General features: G+C 36.1%; 2 protein-coding genes and 1 pseudogene across 2 annotated transcripts; all 3 read right to left on the bottom strand.

Annotated features, from left to right (window-relative positions):
* Positions 1–439: 439 nt before the first annotated feature.
* On the bottom strand, positions 440–3140 carry LOC114379202 (annotated as a pseudogene).
* A 4219-nt stretch (positions 3141–7359) lies between these two features.
* Positions 7360–9609, bottom strand: LOC114378527 (putative pentatricopeptide repeat-containing protein At5g59200, chloroplastic). Its single transcript, XM_028337132.1, has one exon. The coding sequence runs from the start codon at positions 9409–9411 to the stop codon at positions 7522–7524; it is 1890 nt and encodes a 629-aa protein (XP_028192933.1). The 5' UTR covers positions 9412–9609; the 3' UTR covers positions 7360–7521.
* Positions 9610–14021: 4412 nt separating this feature from the next.
* On the bottom strand, positions 14022–14565 carry LOC114378727 (zinc finger protein ZIC 2-like). Its single transcript, XM_028337360.1, has 2 exons — positions 14493–14565; positions 14022–14389 (listed from the first exon to the last, which is right to left on the bottom strand). The coding sequence occupies exons 1-2, from the start codon at positions 14563–14565 to the stop codon at positions 14022–14024; spliced, it is 441 nt and encodes a 146-aa protein (XP_028193161.1).
* Between the last annotated feature and the right edge of the window lie 5722 nt (positions 14566–20287).

The following is a 20287-nucleotide window of genomic DNA, read 5'->3' as shown; positions in this document are numbered from 1 at the left end:
TTTTTCAGCTTATGTAGGGTACATTTTAGAGCACAACATAACATAAGGATAATGTTTTGTGAACAAAATATCAGACAGAAAAGGCTATTTTCTTAGATTTTGGAATGTAATTTTAAAAATGTGTTTACAACAAAATGATAAAAATTTAAAGAAAGAAATAATAATTATATGTAATATATTATTGTCAAATTATACTCTGCTAACTTAATGCATAGCAACAAGCTCTGTATCAAATGTTTCAAAGTGAACAATACTAAGCTGCGACTTAAACAGTAAAATTCCACTTGGCACTATGGGGATATATAAGCATTGGATGTCGACACCAACTTTCAAGTTTCAAATTTCAATTCCCCAAATATTTCATCGAGGGTCCATAGTAAAATGATCAAAAGAAATAACGTTTCAAAATCGAAATTAAATATGCTAATCACCTGTGATGTGAGTATAGATTTGTTCAACTGCAGTCAATTGAAAATAGAAATCAAAGCGCAACGAAGTTATATTAGATTTCACAGTTAATTGGGTGAATCGATTCAAAATCATACATTTCAATTATATTCTCAAGTAAAGGACAGTTGGAATGGGTGACACATGGCAAAATTGTCACTCACAACATTGAAGCAGCAAGGCCTTGTAAGACCATAAAAAGTACAGGAGACCAGCCGCAACAAATTACTCACCGGAACGCACAATCCAGAATGAGTACAACCAAAATAAGTTCTGTCCTTTCAAGAAGCTTCCATTAATTTATCAGCAATGACCTGGAGGAAAACATCAGCAACTTTAAAATCTAAGACTACTCAGATGATGCAAACAAATATGCTGTAGGTTTTAAATCTTCCTTTTCTACAAAAAGACCAGGGAAATAAACAGATAAAAACAGAATTCAGTTATACTTTCTATAATCAGGAGTAAATAGAGTCAACTATAAAAGTTAAGGCATTTCTAATAATATGTCTGTTTCAGCTGGTTTGTTATCTGAAATACTAAGAATTAACAGTGACTAAACAAAACCTTAAAAGTAGACGAGACAGGTAGGCAGTACACTGGGAAGAAAAAATGTAGGTATGAGTTATGACAACACTAAAACAATAAATAAATAAATAAAATCAATGAAAGTTATTGTTACAATACCAACATAAATTAACCAGCATATGATTGTTAATCAAATGAAATGTCCATAGTATTGGTCACTCACCATGAAAATTCACAAAAACTTTATTTGTAACTGGAGATCACCTACCATGAAAATTCCTAAAACGTACTAGGCCTTTAGCAATCATTTCATGGAGAAGTTTCTCGGCCTTATCATTCTCATCCTTCTCAAAAAGAGAACGAATAATGATTTCAAAAGTTACAGCATTAGGGATGCAACCATTGTCTTCCATTTTTGACTTCATGGCCAAAGCTTCATCAAACATGCCCTCTTTACAAAGCCCACTGATCATGACAGTATATGTCCACACATTTATACAATAGCCTTTAACCAAGAGATGTTGAAAAAGTTCTTGTGCATTCTTAAGTCTTCCACTTTTACATAATCCATCAATAAGTGCCGTGTATGTGTACTTATTTGGCTGAATTCCCCATTCCTTCATTTTCATGAATAGTGCAGTTGCCTTGTCAAAGTTTTCGTTTTTGCATAAACCATCTAATAAGGAAGTGTAGGTGACTACATCAGCTTGTTGACCTCTGTGGTGCATCTCCTTCATAAGACCCAAAGCAGAAGTAATTCTCCCTGATTTACACAAACCATCGATAAGAGAACTGTACGTGACTCTATCAGGAACCATATTTTTATGCAACATTCCTCTTAGGAGATTCATGGCCTCATCCACCCTTTTACTCTTACATAATCCATTAATAATTATAGTGTAGCTGCAAACATCAGGATTTACTCCCGTTTGAATCATAGCGTGTAATATTTGTTTTGCATCTTGCACTCCACCAACTAAACAATACCCATCCATTAAAGTATTATATGCAACAACATCAGGTTTTACTCCTTCTTTCGTCATCACAGCTAATAAATTTTTTGCTTCTTTCACCTTTCCTACTTTACATAATGCATCAATCAATATACTATAGGTATAAACATCCGGGTTGATGTTCTTCAATGTCATTTCATTTAATAAACTCAATGCTCCCATTAACTGACCCACAAGGCAAAAGCCACACATTAGAGTATTGTAAGTGATGACATCAGAAAAAATTCCTCTAGCATTCATTTCAGACTATAAATCATAAGCCTCGTTTACAAGTTTATCTTTGCATAAGCCATCAATGATGGTGTTGTACATTACCACATCAGGCCTAGTTGATCTGTCTTCAATCATTCTCAGCAACTTGATGGCACATCTCGTTTCTCCTATTTTACATAGTCCATTGAGTAGGGTCGCGTAACTAACCTGGTTCATCTGAAAACCTTGTGCTACGACCTTGTAATGAAAGTGCAGTGATTTCTTGACCTCACCCTTGAGACACAGACCTTTCATGAGTGTGGTCAAGGTTATGGTACTCGGCTGATAACCTAATTTTAGAATTTTGCCCAATACAGAAAAAGACAAGGCCATTTGTCCCATGTGACAGAAACAATTGATGAGGATGCTCAGAGTAACAAGATTTGGCTCAATTCCTTTGGCTTCCATTTGTTTAGAAAGGGAAATGGCAATAGGATAATGCTTCATCTTTACAGGGATCCTAAAATCTTGCCAAATTCAATAATGGGCGGGGTATGATGAACAAGGAGCATGCGATTGAACTGGGAAACAGCATCATCAACGACATTTTCAGTGGATGGGGGCTGAGAGTGAAAGCAAAGAGTGAAAGTGGGGTTTGGAAGAAAAGGAGGAAAGTTGGGAATGGAAAGAGAGGGAGAAGAGCTTAACCTTCTTAACAATGAGAATGAGAATGACATTGTTGTGTTGAATGGATTGTGTTTGTTTGGTTGGTTATCAAAGCTCAGTTTGCTCCGATTTGAGGCATGAACTGATAGAGGACAATGCGCTAACAATAAAATTGAGATATTCAGCTTTGATTATGTTTATATCCTAAATTTGGCGTGATAGTTACAGCCCATCAAGTTTTGCCAGCACATTAATTGGGTCTGGCACGGTGGCACCACCATTGAAATGGGTTTTCCAAGATCTTCTTGTCTCTTCTTTGTTTTCAATTTCTATCATTTTCTCTTTCTTTTGTGCTATTTGTGTTTGATTTTTTTTCCTTGGTATTACATTTGATGTTAATTGATGCATCACCTTTTATTCACAGTTATGTTGTTATGTGATTGTCCATTTGTCACCGTAACGAGAATAGATCAATTCGATAAAAAGAGTTGGTATGATGAATTTTTTAATTAGTTATTATTAAAAAAAATAGCTATGCTATAACTATAATCTTTAGAAACTACTCAAAATAATAAAAATTTAAATTTTAAAATTTTCAAACGTTTAAACAAATACACGAAAAAAAATTAAAATTGAAATATTTTTTGAAGATTTGAAGAAGAAAAAAAGATTGAAACAAATTGATCTCTATAGACTACAAGCATGGTTCTAAAACTCTTCAGTCTAGTCATAGCCCACAACAGGAGATCAATTTATGGTAAATTCTTTTTTTCATCCATTTTCTTTTCGTATGGTTTTCATAGCATTTTCCTTGTTTCCATTAGCCTAGATCATAGTCTTTGTTTCAATGATTAATGAAATTTAGGTTAATTAATTGAGTAGGATGCATGAATTATTGTAAAATTTCTAACATTATTTTTTATTTTCATAGATTAAAAAAAACTTTTATTCCCAATTTTTTTAAAAAAAAAACTTAAATAAGTTTTCTTACCTAGAAGTCCACTATTGATAGGTGAGTTATTGCAAATTTCAAATAGTATTTTTTATTCCTACCAATAAAAAAATATCTTATTAATTTAATGTATTTCTTATTTTGATCTTAAAATAGATAAATAAGATAAAGTTGCTTAAATCAAGTTATTTTAATTAATTTTTAGTTTTTTGACAATTTTACAAATTTATTTTAATTTAATGTATTGCTTAACAAGATTTGGCACAATTCCTTTGGCTTCCATTTGTGTAGGAAGGGAAATGGCAGTAGGATAATGCTTCATCTTTACAAGGGATCCTAAAATCTTGCCAAATTCAATGATGGGTGGGGTATGACGCAGAAGGAGCATGTCATCGAACTGGGAAACAGCATCATCAACAACATTGTCAATGGATGGAGGCTGAGAGTGAAAGCAAAGAGGGGACGTGGGGTTTGGAAGAGAAGGAGGAAAGTTGGGAATGGGAAGAGAGAAGAACTTAGGCAAATTGACCTACATGGGATAGTTTTACAAACTATTTCCCAAACTAGGTTTGTTTTAGAAGTATTTATCAAGGGGGTCTCTTTTTTACGTAAACCACGAGCAAATCGCCACTGCCACTGACAATAAGAGCAACACGTCGTTTTTTGCCACTATCACTAGCGAAATAGCCAATGGTTTCGCCACTTCAGTTGGTGACATAGCCATGCAGTGGTTTTCGCCACTTTGACTGGCGATTTATGGTGCAAAGGGCGCGTCAGGCAAGGGCAGCAGGGTCACAGGCTAGGGCAGCAGTGGTTTTTGCCACTTTGACTGGCGAGACAAGATGTTGGTTTCGCAACTCAAGTTGGCGAAATAGGTTGTGTACATTTCGCAAAAGCCATTGGCGAAATAGGTTCCTTTAAATGGCACCTTCGTGTTATGCTTTCGTGTGCCTTTGAAAATTGCTGAACCTTCAAAATTTTCTTAGCCTTCAACTTTCAAATTATTTGAAGTAATTATTTTGAGTCCGGAATAAAGTTTGAATCTGAAGTTTGTAGTATTTTTTTTAATTAGATTAGTTTGGTGTTAATGTTTTCTTCATATGGCTTTAAAATTTTCGAGCTTTAAGTGTGTTTAAAGTTTCTCAATCAAATATTTATTTGAAGTAATTATTTTGAGTCTGGAATAAAGTTTGAATCCGAAGTTTCTAGTTATTTTTGTAATTAGATTTGTTTATTTTGAAGTTATTATTGTTAATTTTAATCATTTATAATAATAACTTCTTTAATGCTTTGTAATGTAATTAAAATGTCTACTTTGAAAGTCTTATGTGATGTTTTGTTCTGCCTTTAAAATTTATACTTTCAAAGCATTTTTGTTTTTTTAATTTTGTGGCATCATATTTATTTGAAGTAATTAATTTTTTGTTAGAATAAAAATTTAAGTTGAAGTTTCAGTGTAGTATTTTTTAAAATATTTTTTTTTATTTTGAAGTTATTATTGTTAAGATTAATTATTTATAATAGTAACTTTGTTGATGGTTTATTTTGCCTTTAAAATTACTACCTTGAAATCATTCAAGTTATTTAAGTTTCTATCATCATATTTATTTGAAGTAATTAATTTTTTTTAGAATAAAGTTTTAATGTGAAATTTCAGTAAAAGGCTTTTTGTTATTAGATTTTTTTATTTTGAATTTATTATTGTTATGATTAATTATTTATAATATTGTTTTTGTAGGTATATGATGAATTCGGTTATAACAATCTTGTATTTCAATGGAAGGGTATATGAAGGGACTCATGGTGTAAACTTTGAAGGAAGTAAAAAAATGATTCAGATTAAACATAGAATTAGTTTCTTTGCTTTGAAAAAAAAATGGAGATAAGGTAAAGTTAGAAAATAATGAAATTATGTCTACTATCAGTTGTAGATTTTTAGTTTCAGGAAAATATGTTGCTTTACAAATTTGTGACGACAAAGATGTTGAAACTATAATTGAAAGTTTTCAACGACAAGAACAAATGTCAGTTCTGGAATTGTACATAGAAAAGGATGTAGCTGGTTGTTCTATGTTTCATTTTGCAAATTCTGTTACATCATGTGGAAATAATTTATCTAATAATGAGGCGGAACTGCCAAGAAATGTAAGCAATTTACATGGTGATGAAGATGATGATTATCTTGTGTCTAACTCATACGTTGAAGAGTCTTTAGACAAAGATGATAGTGTTGACGGTATATGTGATGCAGACGATGAAGTCCCCGACATGATTCAACCAGTAAGAATTGTTCACCCAACATAGGGTATAATTTATTAAATAAAAAATAGGTGAATACATTTATGCTTTTATGACAATTGTATTTAATGGTAAATAAGTATGATTGTGATATTGACCTGAATTTTATTTTGTTTAACTAATAGATGTAGAAGAAATTCAAAATCCATTTTGAAATGATGCTCGTCTAACCCCATCCACACGGAGACCTAATAAAATAGAGACATCTTGAAGAGTAATAATAAACATATGTGTGTCTGACCTCCATCTTTTAGTCAAGGCACTAATTAATGCTGCATTTATTTTTAAGTATTCCATCTTCATAATCTAGTAAAAATCAGATTGCCGAAGTAGATGAATAATTTCCTCTGGTATTTCTTTTTAACTTTGATACATGGGGACAACTAGTCTGATGTGTAATAGATGAGTTATTGTAAATTCTCCTTTATTATCAGTTTATTAATCTAAATCAGTTGATTAAACATGATAAATTAATCGATGAGTTATTGTAAATTTCAAATAATATTTTTTATTCCTACCAATAAAAAAATATCTTATTAATTTAATGTATTTCTTATTTTGAAAGAGTAATTATCTTTAAAATAAATAAATAAGATAAAGCTGCTTAAATCAAGTTATTTTAATTAATTTTTAGTTTTTTGACAAGTTTACAAAATTATTTGATCAAATAAAAGTGTTTGAGAAACGATTTTTTCTTATTGACTTATAAGATTTGCTTTTAATCATAACTTAAATTTGCGATTACCATTTTTATTTTTATTTTCAATAAAATAATAAAATTTATCATTTTATCCGAAAATAAATTATTTATTTTGATAAAACTCCTCCTTATCATTTGTTAACTAAAAAATTATTTTTCCAGGTTGACTTAAAGATCTTTTTCATATATGAAAAATAGATTATTTTCATATGACTACCTAAAATTTAATTTTTTATCAAATAATTACATGGAAAAAAAATTGTGTCAATTTACTACCTATAATGTGACAGATGTCATCATTCCTAATTACTAACACATCATTGCAAATGATGACATGGTAATGAGATATCGATGATAAGACGCGATGACGTAACACTCTATTTGTTATGTTTGTCAGGTTAACGGAAGGAGGCAAATGACAAGTTGTAAAAGCATAATTTTTTTTTTCAAGTACTTGGTTGAAAAAAAAATGTTAGATAATAATTTAAAAATAGTCTATTTTTTGAAAAATTTAATTAAATGTTTTAAAAATAACTATATGGCACATTTTATGTCGTGCAACTCAAGCTTGTCTCTTCGGTACTAAATAGCATGGCGTTTATTCTCATGATAACAATTGGAAACAACTTTCATTCGAAGTGATTGCTACATTGCAACCTCTATCGTGACAAACTTATGAGTTTCATGAGTTATATGTCTAAATATACACTAAAAGTGTTTATTACTCACCAGTAATCCTTACAAGAACATTCTCCATTTTCAAAATGGTGGAATCTATTGCGATCTCTAACCACAATTTTTCGCCTAGTAATCTTTGCTATGAGCTTGATCATTGCGTGGCAATCATCGCATATCCTTAAATTTTTCCCAACTCTAAGTGTTGTGTAAGCTTCAGTTGAGACTAGTCCGTAGCATATTGCAAGTCTCTCACTATGCACAGCCAAAGCCAATTCCTTTTGTTCATCATCAATATCATGTAAAGCCACCTCAGTTGCTGGTAAATAACCTTCGAACTTTGTCAAATAGTTTAACTCCTCTAACTTTTTGTAGATTCTTTTCCTCTCAGGGTGTCTGAGGTCTCCTGAAAAAAACTCATGAATTGCATTGTTGACTTCAATAGAACTACAACCTGGTTCCTTTATGATTCCTCCCTTCTCCATCTTTTCTCTAACTTCTGCAGCATAGCTCCATCTTCCCAAAGAAGCATAGAAATTTGACAGCATGATGAAGGAACCAGAATCTATCCTATAATGTTCACTCAAAAGTTTTGCAACCTTTTCTCCCATCCCTATGTTCTTATGGATTTTACAAGCACTTAATAATGAGCAAAGCATTTTATCATCAGCTTCCACTCCCATCCTCCCAATGAAGTCAAAGGCCTCTTCAAGCCTACCTACCCTACCAAGAATGTCAACCATGCAGCCATAGTGTTCTATCTCTGGTTCAATCCCATGAATCATTTCCATTGATTCAAATATTTCACCACCCAGATCCACCAACCCTCCATGGCTGCAAGCATTCAAAACCCCAACAAATGTTATACCATTTGGCCTAACCCTCTCCTTAAGCATTTCACTAAACAACTCAACTGCTTCAATGCTCTTCCCATGCAAAGCCAATCCCCCAATCATGGAATTATAAGTAGACACATCTTTCACTCTCACCCCATCAAACAATGCTTGTGCCTCATCAATGTCACCACACCTTGAATACATATTGATCAACGCACCGGCAACAAACCGGTTAACCTCAACACCACACTTGCGCATGTATGCATGAATCCATCGACCGAGCTCCAAAGCTCCCAACTGTGCACACGCGGACAAGACACAAACAAAAGTAACCTCATTAGGCTCCACACCCTTCACTTGCATCTCCCTGAACACCTCCAAACCCCTATTGAACTCCCCATTCCTCACCAACCCATCAATCACCATTGTCCAACACACTGTATCCCGAGTTCCCATCTCATTGAACACTTCAATCGCCTCCTCAACCATCCCACAATCAAAACACGAACCAATCATAACGGTACATGCCACCACATCTCGTTCAGGCATTCCGTCAAACATCTTCCTCGCATCCTCCAATACCCCACACTTCCCATACAACTCAACCAACTTCAACGCAATGGACCTATCCAAACCCAACCCAGATTTCAAAACAAGCCCATGAACCTCTTTTCCACTTCCCAAAGCACGTTGAAGCACGCATGCTTTCAGCATCGCAGTGACTGCATAGTTATCAGCCAAAACGTGCTTCCGAACCATTTGGCAAAACAAGTTGATGGCATCAGTGTAAGAGCCAAATGACACAAACCCATCAATGAGAGAAGTGTAAAGGTACACATTTGGGTTCTGGGTGCAGCGGAAGAGCTTGATGGCATGATCAATGTAGTTCACCTTGCAATATACGCGAAGAAGCTCGAAGGCTACAAAAGGGTCTTGTGAAGTTCTAGTTTTTATGGCGTGGCAGTGTATTGATTGAACGTGTTTTGGGTTCTTGCGGTTCTTGTGAAGGAGTGAGATTATGACTCTACGAAGGTTAGAATCATGGGAGCTAGAATGTGGATTCGGTAAATTTGCGATTATTGTAGGCACTGGGGAAATAATCATTTCAGGGGCGTGATTCCCGTTCTTCCCTGTTTGGTAATGGCCTTATTATGTGCTTTGGTCACTGAAAATTAGCGTTTTGTAACGTATTTATATCCACGTTTTCTTACACTAGACGCGCAGAACCTGCAGCTTGTGCTTCTTTGGCAAGGTACGCCCAACCAAGCACGTTAGTTGTTCATCGGGATTCAGATCACACACTGCAACAACTATTTTTATGTAAAAAAGTTAATATATATAATTTTTTAGATAGGAATTATATTTAATGAGCATGTATTATTCGTATTAAAATAAATAATATTATATCACAAATAATATATTGAATAGTATTATTAAATGAGACCGCTATAAAATTATATCACCTTACATCTATATAATTTTTATAGTTTAAGTACATTATATATCACCAATCTAGAAAAACAACTGCATAAATTTTAAAAAATTTATTAGTTTTTCTTTGTTTTATTTTTGAAAAACTTTTTCTCTTACTTCTTTTCACTTCAAAAACTTTACCTGGTGTCTTGATACTAAGTAAACAATGAAATAAAGTAGTTAATTTAAGATTTTTAATAAATTTCATTTTCAAATTATAATAAATTCTGTTTTGAATATAAAGGTGTTGGTGGCTCAACCAACCTGTGTTGTGAATGCAAAATCTTATAGGTAAATAGATCAAGTAAATAATAATAAAATAGTAAGAAATCGAGTATTAGGAAACTAGTTTATTTAGTAAGGTGTCAATCAATAAACAAACATTTGTATAAAAAACAATAATCATAAATAAATCAAAGTGTTTTCTATTCTAATAATTAATTGCAAAAAATATGAGCGAGTGTGTATAACAGATAATTAAAAGTGTTGGATTTTCTTACTGAGAAATACTTGATACAATTAAGGATTTTTCTCTATTCAAAGAAGTGATTTTTCAGAGAAAATAAGTTTTAAAATAAATATTTAAATGATAAGTTTTAAGTATTTTAAAACGGTTATGAAATAAATATTTAAATTAAGATTTAACCAATTTCGTTTTAAATTTTAAATAAATTCTTTTTTTAACATTTGAATTGATTTTAGATTTTTTTCAATGATATAAAAACTAGTAAAATTATTAATATAATTTGTATGTAATTCAAAAAAAATTCCTCCTTTAAATTTATTTGTACACGATATGACGGTACTATTTAATAAGTTGTATTTTCTATTTCAAATTGAGGTTCTCCATTCCTTTTTATATGCTTCCTCTCCTTCTCTTCGATTTCAGACTTTTATTCCTCCTTTTCTTTCATTTATTTTTTTTCCTCCTTTTCTTTTATTTATTTCTTTTATATTTACAAAACTGCAGAACATTAATAATGTTTCCTTTGAGGAAGGTTTTGTCACATGCACAAATGTCATGTTTTGAAGAAAAAAAATATTAACAAAGTTATTAGATACATCTTACCAATAATAATAACAAGATTAAAAAATTAAACTAAATCAATTTTTTACAAAAGAAAGTTAACTGTTAGATTGAAACAAATGTTATTTTGTTATTGTTTTATTAGTAAATGATTAATTTCTAATTAATAATGAAAAGTAAGGATATTAGTTAATGATGCAGTTAAGGACTGCTTGATTACCTTGTTAACTACACATTTTAGATGAAAATTAATGGGCATGACATTTCAAAAGAAAATCAATGGGAGTGCATCTTGGTCATTTACTATAGAGATTCTCGATAATATAGTCATTGATTGGGCGCACGTGTTTCTAATATTAATAAGGCAGTAATCAATACAAATTGTTTTAATAATAATATCAATATGTTACATGAGTTTTTTTTAGCAAAATTTGCATGTAGAAATCACTAATTTCTAATCAATATGAATTTTTTCACTTTAATAATAAGAGAAAATAAGAGATATGCTTTTTCTATTTTACTTCTATTTGACTACTTTCTAATTAATGATGCAATTAAGGGCTCCTTGATAACCTGGTTAACTAGACAATTTAGATGAAAATCAATGGGCATGCTTCTTGGTGCATTTTACTATACAGAGATTATTGACATGCGTTTTTAAGATCAACAAGACAATCATCAATACAAATTACTTTAATAATAATATCAATATGTTACCTGATTTACATAAATTTTTTAATGAAATTTGCATGCAAAAAAGGTGGGACGATTTTTCTGTAAAACTTCTTCGTTTTAATAATACGAGAAAATACCACTTTAATGTTTAGAAGATGGGCCTTACAAATGTTTGCAGTCCTGTGATACTAATACAAATTGTACTGCAAACATATCGGTAAAGAGCACATGTAAATAAGTAGTAACAAATTTATTAACCAAGTTTGCAAAATTTCAGATTACTAAACACAAATCTTAATGACATTTCAATGGATCTAAACTCTGAAGGTTGTAGCCAGCTCTAGTAATACAACACTTTTCTTCAGGCTAGAAATGAAATCAACATACAAGTATAATGAAATCCACAGAACCGAAGGGTATCTAAGTACGAAGTAAAGCAGACATTAGATTGGAATCTGTGTTGGCAGATTTCCTCAACCCTCATATAGTTTTCTTCAGTTAAACCATAGCTATAGACCCTAGTTTCAATTGCAAAAGCTAGGAGATCACCATTCATAACCGCGAATCCGGTTATTTTAGGATTTTCCTCGCTCAAGCCCATTCCTTTTGTTCTTACCTTTAGAATTCTCAACCATCTACTTGGTTCATAATCTGTCAAGATCCAAACAGTGAAGACAGATTTTCTTAGCCTCACCAAACATATGGAGCAGTGAAGACAGATTTTCTTAGCCTCACCAAACATATGGAGCATTGAGCTATGTAAGCCTTTCCCTAAATGAAAATACTCATGTCACCACTTGAATCATGGGAGCCCCTTCTAGCATCTTTTGGCACCCTTAGCATTGTTGAGGTGCCATTCTCTAGATTGTAAGAAATGACATAGATAGGGGTTAAAAAAGGAGCTCCTTTTAGTCAGATAAGGACCACAGTCAGAAATGAAGTGGATTGCCCTGTTACAACAGACAGGCATGTTAAACTTCATGTTCCTGCCACTTGCAAAGAAACTTGTTTCCATTGTTTTCCACAAACCTTCCTTAGGCTTCAAAATCTTGCAAGGATAATTTGAGGACCAATCTGTTGTGATTTCAAGTTCAAGGTGAAATACCATGTAATCATCGCCACAACCGTCATAGGAAGATTCTAGCAACACCATTGTGGGATCAGCAACATTAAATCTGTTTTGAACTTCCTGTGGGGTAGGAATGGGTAACCAAGTTTTTGTTGATGGGTTACAAATGAAGAGTTCAATTGGTGTGTGGCTAGTTGCGTGCTTACAAAGAATCAACCCCTTAGTGGAAGCCAAGACTCTTGTTGAGTTTGACAAGAATCTCAGAACATCATGGGACACGCCAGAAGACAATTGGTTTCCGGCTAATGGATGCAACTCAACTTCAACTTTTTCATTGTAATTAGGGCTCTGTTTTTGAAGGAAGAAACATGTATCATCCTTCTTCATTGAGTTCTGAGCTTGCTTTGATGCAAAACAGGGTTCTTCAAGAAGCTCACATCAGAGGTGCATTTAGCAGAAGATGATACAAACACAGAGCCCACATCCACAGAGTAAAAAACAGAGGTGCATTTAGCAGAAAATCCCAAGAGGAAACTTACCAAACCAGTGTATCTCCATGATTACGTGTGAAGATGAGACAAAATGCCAGCTGCAGGGGATCTTGCTTGGAGGGTGCTGTCCTTCATCAGGAGACAGACTCAATCAATTCCGTTAACGCAATATTCGTAGGAATCAAATTGTACAATTCGGTTACTAGGAAAGTTCTATAAATACCATATGTAATAACCAAGCAAGAAATAAGATGAATTAAATTGATACTTAGCTTTTCCCTATTCTTTCGTTTTCTCTCTTCTTTTCTGGAGGCGCTGGCCCTCTAAGCTAGCATCATTTTCAGAGAGCTATCATTAGTGCTCTCGTTGCTCCTCCCATGGCTGATTCCAGCAATTCCTATGGTCCTCCTGATAGACTTGAGGATGCCTTGGTCCGCCTTACCAATCAGCAGCTCTCCATGACTCAAAAGATTGATGAGTTTCTCAGTCGTGTCTCTCTTCTTTTGCCTCAACCCCAACCATCACCGCAAACACCCCCTTTTACCCCACCTCGAGTTCCACCTGCAACCACCCATAAAATGAAATTATAGGTCCCTAGATTTGATGGTTCAGACCCGTTAGGGTGGATTTTCAAAATTAACCAGTATTTTGAATATCACGGCACCCTGGAGCATGATCGGCTGACCATTGCGGCCATTTAAATGGAGTGTAGGGCCCTTGCTTGGTTCCAATGGATGACAAGCAACGACCAATTTACCTCTTGGCCATCCTTTTTACAAGCCTTGCAGGCCCGATTTGCACCATCGCAATATGAAGACCCTACTGGGTCTCTTTTTAAGCTAACACAGAAGGGAAGCGTGGCACAATACCTTTCTGAATTCGAAGACTTGGCCAATCGTGTCGTTGGGCTTCCTCCTACCTTCCTTCTGAGTTGCTTTGTCTCGGGACTTTCCTCCGACATCCGCAGGGAGGTGCAGGCTCACCAGCCGTTGACGCTGGCCCAAGCTGCAGGTCTTGCCTGCCTGCAAGAAGAAAAACTCCTTGACCACCGTCCACCCCCGCCGTGACCACGCCCTCCACCAGCCCCGATACTCCCACCTCCTCGCCCGACACCGTTACCCCCTCTCCTACCTCCCCCTACCCAGCCCACACCACTTCCACCCAAACCCGCGGCCCCAACCCTGAAACGCCTTTCTCCCGAGGAGATTGCCTCACGCCGGGAGCGAGGACTTTGTTTCACCTGCGACGAACAATACCACAGAGGGCATCGCTGCCCCTCTAGGGTATTCCTTCTTATCGCGGCGGATGACGAACCCAATGACCCAGCTTCTTCTTTTATAAATAACCCTGACCCGTATCTTGACCCAACACCCAAAATCGACCCACACCCGGCCCAAATCAACCTTAATTCTTTAGCGGGCTATCTAGCCCCGGAAACACTTCGTTTAACGGGCATCATCTTCGGGCAAGCTGTGCTCCTCCTTGTGGACGGTGGGAGCACCCACAATTTCATCCAACAACATCTTGTTTCTCAGTTGGGCCTGGCTTGTTGTGCCACACAACCTCTAAAGGTAATGGTGGGCAATGGCCAACAACTCGAATGTCAGTGGTTGTGTGAGGCCATTTCCATTGAGCTCCAGACTATCTCAGTCACCGTCGACTTGTATGTTCTCCCCATTGTCGACGCAAATGTTATTATTGGGGTACAATGGCTTAAATCTTTAGGCCCGATGCTTACCAATTATGCTGAATTGACCATGCAATTTTTTTACAATGGTGCTCTGGTCGAATTGCGGGGAGATAAGGATACTCAGATGGGCCTGATCACTCCACCGCAACTCCATCGTCTATGTCGTAAACCAGAGGGTGCCATTTGCTTCCACATATCAGTTATTGCGGAGGACATTCCTTCATCCTCTTCACCCACTTGGCCCCCAGAGCTTCATGCCCTGTTACTCGAATTTAGACAATTATTTCAGAACCTTCAATCTCTTCCACCACCTCGCACGACTGACCATCATATTCACCTCCTCCCTCAGGCCACCCCAGTGAATGTTAGACCTTATAGATATCCCCATTACCAGAAGCAGGAGATCGAATTGCAGGTGGAGATGATGTTATAGAAAGGTTTGATTCAGCCAAGCACCAGTCCATTCTCTTCTCCGGTGTTGCTGGTGAAGAAGAACGACGGCTCGTGGCGGTTCTGTGTCGATTATCGGGCATTGAATGCCTTCACAATGAAGGATCGTTTCCCAATTCCAATGATTGATGAACTTTTAGATGAATTAGGTGGGGCGCGATGCTTCTCAAAACTGGACCTCTTACAGGGATACCATCAAATTAGAATGCACGAGGCAGCTTTTCGCACACACCATGGCCATTACGAATTCAAAGTAATTCCATTTGGTCTCTGCAACATGCCTTCCTCCTTTCAAGCCACGATGAATATGATCTTTCGGCCTTACCTCCGACACTTCATCATTGTCTTCTTCGATGATATACTCATATATAGCAGCTCCCCGGAGGACCATTTGCAACACCTTGTGACAACATTTCAGGTGTTACTCGATAATCAATTCAAAGTTTTCTAAATGTTTGTTCGCTCAATCACAGGTGGAGTACCTGGGCCATTTGGTCTCTGGTAAGGGAGTGGAACCACTAGCTGCCAAGGTCGAGACCATTCAAAAATGGCCTACTCCGCGATCCATTCGAGCTGTTCGTAGCTTCCTCGGTCTCGCAGGCTTCTACTGACGTTTCATTCGAGGCTATGCCAAGATTGCTGCTCCCATCGTTCAGACCACTACCGTGGAACCATTCTAGTGGCCCCCGCAAGCACAGAAAGCTTTTAAGGAACTTAAACATGCATTGTCCACTGTTCCGATTCTGGCCTTGCCAGACTTCACCTTGCCTTTCACGGTTGAAACTGATGCTTCCGGGGTGGGTATGGGAGCTGTCTTATCCCAGAAGGCGCATCCTATCGCCTTCTTCAGTAAACCTTTTACCCCAAAGCTCATGCGTGCTTCGACTTATGTCCGTGAATTGGCCGCGATCACTATGGCCGTGAAAAAATGGAGACAATACCTCTTGGGGCATCACTTCACCATTGTTACGGACCACCATAGTCTCAAAGAGTTATTGAATCAGGTCATTCAAACCCCGGAGCAACATATGTACTTGGCTCGCTTGATGGGGTATGATTACGACATACAATATCGTTCCGGTAGCCACAACCAAGCAGCTGATGCTCTGTCTCAATTACCTGAATCTGATTCGTCTACCTTAATGGTGATATCAGTCCATTGCTACACTTTTATGAAGGAACTTCGCCAACAATTGCAGACTCATCCACAGTATCAACAACAATTAACTGATGTTCTTCGATATGCCGCCACCCACCCTGGGTTTTCAGTCTCTCAGGGTCTCCTTCTCCACAAGGGACACATATGGCTACCACAGGGGTTACCAATTATCTCTACTCTGCTAATGGAATTTCACGCAACCCCCACAGGAGGACATGCAGGGGTGGCTAAAACTATTGCTCGCATTACAGAGACATTCACTTGGCCTGGTCTCCGGCATGACGTCACTCAATTTGTAGCAAATTGTGTTGAGTGCCAAGTCACGAAATACGAAACGAAGAAGGCAGCTGGTTTATTGTGTCCTCTTCCAATTCCACACCGGCCATGGGAAGATCTGTCTTTAGATTTTATTGTAGGGCTGCCACCGTATAAGAATTATACCGTGATTCTGGTGGTTGTTAATCATTTTTCGAAAGGTATACATCTCGGCATGCTACCTTCCTCGCATTCTGCTCTGCTGGTGGCTTCATTGTTCCTTGACATTGTTGTCAAACTCCATGGCCTCCCTCGAAGCTTGGTTTCGGACCACGACCCGCTCTTTGTAAGCCAATTCTGGCAAGAACTCTTTCGAGCTAGTGGTACTAAGCTCTGTATGAGCTTATCCTACCACCCTCAAAGCGATGGTCAGACCGAAGTTCTCAATCGAATCATTGAACAATACCTTCGCGCTTTTGTTCATCGTCACTCTCGTGCATGGGAAAAGCTACTTCCCTGGGTTGAACTCTCACATAATACGTCATGGAATGAAGGCACCAGAATGACTCCATATGAAGTTAAGTATGGTCAGAAACCCCTCAATTTGGCTGATCAGGTTGCTGGCGATTCCAAAGTTGATGTTGTGCAAGAGATACTCACTGGTAGGGACGATACCTTTCGCACCATTCGCAAGAAGCTTTTTAAAGCCCAAACACGCATGGAGCAACAAGCTGATAAGAAACACCGTGAAGTCAATTACCAGCCAGGTGAATGGGTGTATGTAAAGCTTCGACCTCGTCGTCAAGGTTCAGCTAAAGGAGTTCAGGTGATCACAGACAAATTAGCTAAGCGATACTATGGCCCATTCCGTGTTCTAGAACGCCTTGGGCCTGTGGCCTATAAATTTCACTTACTAGAGGAGGCCCGGATTCATCCGATGTTTCATTGCTCGTTATTCAAACCATTTCACGGCTCACCGGAAACAACACCTATGGAGGACTGGTACCAGATCGACAACGACTACCACCTTGAGGACAAGGTGGATTTGCAAGGCCCCAGGGATGATACAAACACAGAGACCACATCAGAGGTGCATTTAGCAGAAGATGATACAAACATAGAGCCCACATCCACAAAGTCAAAAACAGAGGTGCATTTAGCAGAAAAGCCCAAGAGGAAACTTACCAAACCAGCGTATCTCCGTGATTACGTGTGAAGATGAGACAAAATGCCAGCTGCAGGGGATCTTGCTTGGAGGGTGCTATCCTTCATCAGGAGGCAGACTCAATCAATTCCGTTAACGCAATATTTCTAGAAATCAAATTGTACAATTCGGTTACTAGGAAAGTTCTATAAATACCATATGTAATAACCAAGCAGGAAATAAGATGAATTAAATTGATACTTAGCTTTTCCCTATTCTTTCGTTTTCTCTCTTCTTTCCTGGAGGCGCTGGCCCTCTAAGCTAGCATCGTTTTCAGAGAGCTGTCACTTGGCCACTGTTTTGCTTGTGCATTTGAACCTATGAATGGCTTTCGCAGGTAAACAAGAAAAAACCTCAAATAACTGGTCCCAGGAGAATGCAGCCATGATGACTGCTGCAGAATGTATGTTAAGAGACTTGGGAAACAAGGCTTTGAAGAGTATTAATGAAATTAGGAGCAAGTGGTCACGGTTTTTTATAGAGGAGAGTTAGCTTAATTAGTTTAAATTTAAATTTTTCATTTATAAGAGTTATTTTTTTATATCTAATGCAATCAGAAAAATTATCAAATTAAACTCCTTTTTTTAAAAATAAGATTACGGCTTTGGAAATCCCTAGACAAACAAATGGTCATACAATTAACGAAATTTGACAATGGCTTGGGGGCAAAGAAATATACCCAAAGGCAAAGAGTACTACACAAGACTAATTATTTGGTGTCTTGGAAAGATACGCTTTTGTTCTGTAATATTAGGGAGACCTAGCTAGCTTTTTGACCTGTTTACTAGCTGTCAAGATTAGATTGCAAAATAAAATAAAATAAATATTTGGATGATAATAAGATAAGATAAAAATATATATGATGAATCTTAATTTTATCCTATCCAGTTGAATATAATTATAATCTATATAATTTAACAATATTAATCGTTTGTTAAAATTGCGTGATAATTTTTTAAAATCAATCTACTATACTATACCGATTATATTATTTATTATATATCTATGTAAAAAAAATGTTTGATTTTGAGTAATATCGTGCGAGAATCTCATAATAATTTAATTAATTAATATATATTTTATATTTGTTCTATTTTATTTATTAAATTAATTTAATTATTTTATTAAATCTTATATTAATTGATATGATAAATATATTATAATAATAATAAACTAATCTATTATTATTATTTGATACATCATTCTTGGTTCAAATATTATAAACTAATGTATCTCATACGAAGTGATCTTATCTATTTCACATCTCCGATTATTATATTTGTTAATTTTAAAAGTATTAGATTTAATAGATACTATGACATCATTAATGACAGCCTCTATGTTGGCGATGTAGCCAATGCTAGGATTAGCCAATTATTGACAATTCTCAAGCATAACATCAAATTAATGACAACAATTCTGATAGAAAGAGCTCAAGCACCGGCTGCGAAGGAAGTTATGAAGGCCTCCTTCGATGCATTCCTCACATTTTGCTTGCTGGTGGAACCACCAGGGTGTTCAATGAATCAGATCACGAAAGTATACGAGAGGATTTTGACAGTTTGAAGCAGCTATTCTGCAGTTTTGGAGAAGAATTGATAGCAGAAAATGAGGTGGAGAAAGCGGCTGAGATAGTGGAGGGAGTGATGGCACTAATGGGAATGAGTACTGAACAATTGATGGAAAACTTAAGTACCTTATCAAATGAGACAAGTGGTAATGGTCAGAAGTTGCCAATGCCACCAACTACAGGAAAGTGGAATAGAGCAGACCCCAACACAATATTGAGGGTACTGTGCTATAGAAATGATCGAACTGCAAGTAACTTCTTAAAAAGGACATTCCAAATAGCAAAGAGGAGATGACAACAAAGAGGCACATCAATAAACTTTGAAAAACATCGTGGCTACATAATTATTTCCTATTAACTAGGATGAGATGAGAAAGTGTTTCGCAGGGGGGGTGAAGTGTTAGACATTTTAGTGTAATTGATCTCTTTATTATGTTAAAATAAGAGTGCACGCTTGTTTTAATGTAATAATGAGATGTTCGGTTTAGGCAAATTTTGGAAGTTACATGGAAGTTACTAAAACTTCCATCAACGGTTGGAAGTTACATGGAAGTTACTAAAACTTCCATCAACGGCAATTTTTAAAAAGAAATAACTTCCATCAACCGCCAAAAACCACCTTTTCTTTGATCATAAATAATCATTCTGGTTCAGAAAGCATAACGGGTGACAAAACATACAAGACCAAAACAAAACTCTTGAATTATAATCTTCTGATTTTATCCGATTGAACAATTTTGGTTGAACCCCGAAATTTGATTCAATCTGAAAGTGTTATACACGACTTCAGATTTATCCAGTATCATCTCGATTTTCAAATTAACCAACAAAAGATTGAATCAAATTTTTCGAGATGATGAACGATAGTTCGAAGATGACAAGCAAGTTTGCGAAGTTGGACAAGTTTGAAGGGCAGG

This window comes from Glycine soja, chromosome 12, assembly GCF_004193775.1.
Source record: "Glycine soja cultivar W05 chromosome 12, ASM419377v2, whole genome shotgun sequence".
In the NCBI taxonomy this organism is placed as follows: domain Eukaryota; kingdom Viridiplantae; phylum Streptophyta; class Magnoliopsida; order Fabales; family Fabaceae; genus Glycine; species Glycine soja.
The sequence above is the reverse complement of the archived record's forward strand: the minus strand, read 5'-3'. Positions and strand labels throughout refer to the sequence as shown.